The sequence below is a fragment of the Antrostomus carolinensis genome, unplaced genomic scaffold (assembly GCF_000700745.2).
Source record: "Antrostomus carolinensis isolate BGI_N321 unplaced genomic scaffold, ASM70074v2 scaffold25889, whole genome shotgun sequence".
NCBI lineage: Eukaryota > Metazoa > Chordata > Aves > Caprimulgiformes > Caprimulgidae > Antrostomus > Antrostomus carolinensis.
The window spans coordinates 1-1,826 of NW_010339605.1; the positions used below are offsets into that span (position 1 = coordinate 1).

The 1,826-nt window shown below is 60.9% G+C and overlaps 1 protein-coding gene across 1 annotated transcript; it reads right to left on the minus strand.

Annotated features, from left to right (window-relative positions):
* Window positions 1–590: 590 nt before the first annotated feature.
* FAM167B (family with sequence similarity 167 member B) lies at window positions 591–1,718 on the minus strand. Its single transcript, XM_010175913.1, has 2 exons — window positions 1,431–1,718; window positions 591–854 (listed from the first exon to the last, which is right to left on the minus strand). Exons 1-2 carry the CDS (start codon window positions 1,716–1,718, stop codon window positions 591–593), a joined length of 552 nt encoding a protein of 183 aa, XP_010174215.1.
* Between the last annotated feature and the right edge of the window lie 108 nt (window positions 1,719–1,826).

Sequence of the window (1,826 nt, forward strand, 5' to 3'; positions counted from 1 at the left end):
AGTGTTTCCTACAACAGCGCAGCCTGAGCACCCACCTGCTGCCCGGGGCACCCAGGGAGAGGCTGGCAGCGAGGTCCCCAAAGCAGAGATGCCATCTCCCCAGCATGGCACCATCCTGCACTAGAAACTGGTGAGAAGCCACCCACCCCATGAGCCAGAGCCCCAGGGAAGGGGCGATGGCAGCACGGTCCCTCCTGCCACCCCATGTCCCCTTAGTGAAGGGCCACAAGCCACATCTGGAGTCACAGGCAAGTGCCTGGGTACATGCAAAGAAAGGAAAAAACACCAGCTCTCACCTTCACTTCCTTTTATTCCTCCTCAAAGGGCTGCTCCCCACATTTTACACTGTGTTTGACCCCACTCTTCTCAGGGACAGGGCACTCTGTGCCCCAAAACACCCCGAGCCCCACGGAGATGGTGGCATTTCCAATGCCACTGCAGCACAGCATTGCACCGCGGCTCAGCACTGCCTGCACTGAGGGAGCTCCACAGTCCCCAAAGCACTTTGAGAGGGATCTGCGAGCCCCACCAGGTCCAGATGAACCCATGGGTGACCATGAGGCTCCCACCCGGACTTGGTTCTGATGGGCTCAGCAAAGGGAGAACCGTCGGGAGTTGATATTCATGCGGGTGACACCGATGTGCTTGAGTGGCATGGAGAGCAGGAAGGCGGCTTTGGGTGGGATGTTGCAGAGCAGGTCTGAGTCTTCCTCGCAGCCCTCGAGGCCAAAGGTAGCATCGTCCAGCATCTCCTTGTGCTGGTGACAGGCCTGCTCCCCCTTCAGCTGGTGCAGCCGTGCTCGCAGGCGCATCAGCTGCTGTGCCAGGCGCTGGTCCGCAGCCTGCATCTCCCGCTGCATGGAGAGATGGGGACCAGGGCTGGAGCAGGACTGGCTGCTGGGTCAGCTGCCCTGGCACTGGGAATGCTGGGGCAGCAGGGCTGGGGTTTGGCCAGGGCACAAACCCACCATGTGTACGTGTGGCTTTGGTCTCAGCACAGAACCCACACACACAGCCCCAGGGTCAGCACAGGGTCTGTGCCAGAGTCACAGCCCCAGGGTCACTCAGATGCCCGTGGGTTTGTACCCACATGGCTGTTGCTGCCTGTGCCACCCCATGAAAGCCCCACGTGCCACATCAATGAGATCCACTGCAGCCATGCCACCAGCAGACAAGTGGCAGACCTTGGCAGAGCCATGACCCCCGGTGCCACACAGGGGACATGTGCAAAAAATCCACATACACTGGCTGTGCTGGGTGAAGGAGCAAAGCAGGGAGCTGCAGCTGGAGCACCCTGGCCATGACACATCCTGTCACTGCTGAGTGAGGTCGGGCTGCAAGCACCCCCTCTACACAGAGGGCTTCATCCCTGCTGTGGGCTCAGCCCTTGCCCACCCCTCATGCCCCCCATCCCACCAACAGCTACTCACCAGCTCCATCCTCAGCCACTCCAGAGCCGCCTCCATGGTGGCAAAGCCACAGATGCCACCACACTCATCCTCAGGGTGCCCAGGTACCTGCTCTGTCCCTCGTGTCCCCCCAGGGGTCCGACTGCGCCAGGGCTGTCCCCTCACCCGGGCTTCCCACTCCAGGTAGGAAGGTCTCCTCGTCTGCAGCTTCAGCTTGGCTGTCAGCGCCTTCACACTGTCCAGGTTCTCCTCCTCCCACGTGGGCTCCTCCTCACCCAGCTCCTTGAACTTCAGCTGCTCAAATGGCATGGTGACACCCACCAGAGACCCCCTCAAAACCCTTGGGTGACCTCTTCCCCACTCAAAACCTCCGTGCAAACAAATCCTCTGCCCCTCTGCACCCACAGAGTGGAGAGC

Bases quoted from the DNA above. Each gene is read 5' to 3' on its own strand.
- FAM167B (XM_010175913.1), bottom strand. From the start codon at position 1,718: ATGCCATTTGAGCAGCTGAAGTTCAAGGAGCTGGGTGAGGAGGAGCCC. The intron at 855-1,430 runs GTGAGTAGCTGT...CTCTCCATGCAG, and splicing joins AGTGGCTGAGGATGGAGCTG to CGGGAGATGCAGGCTGCGGA.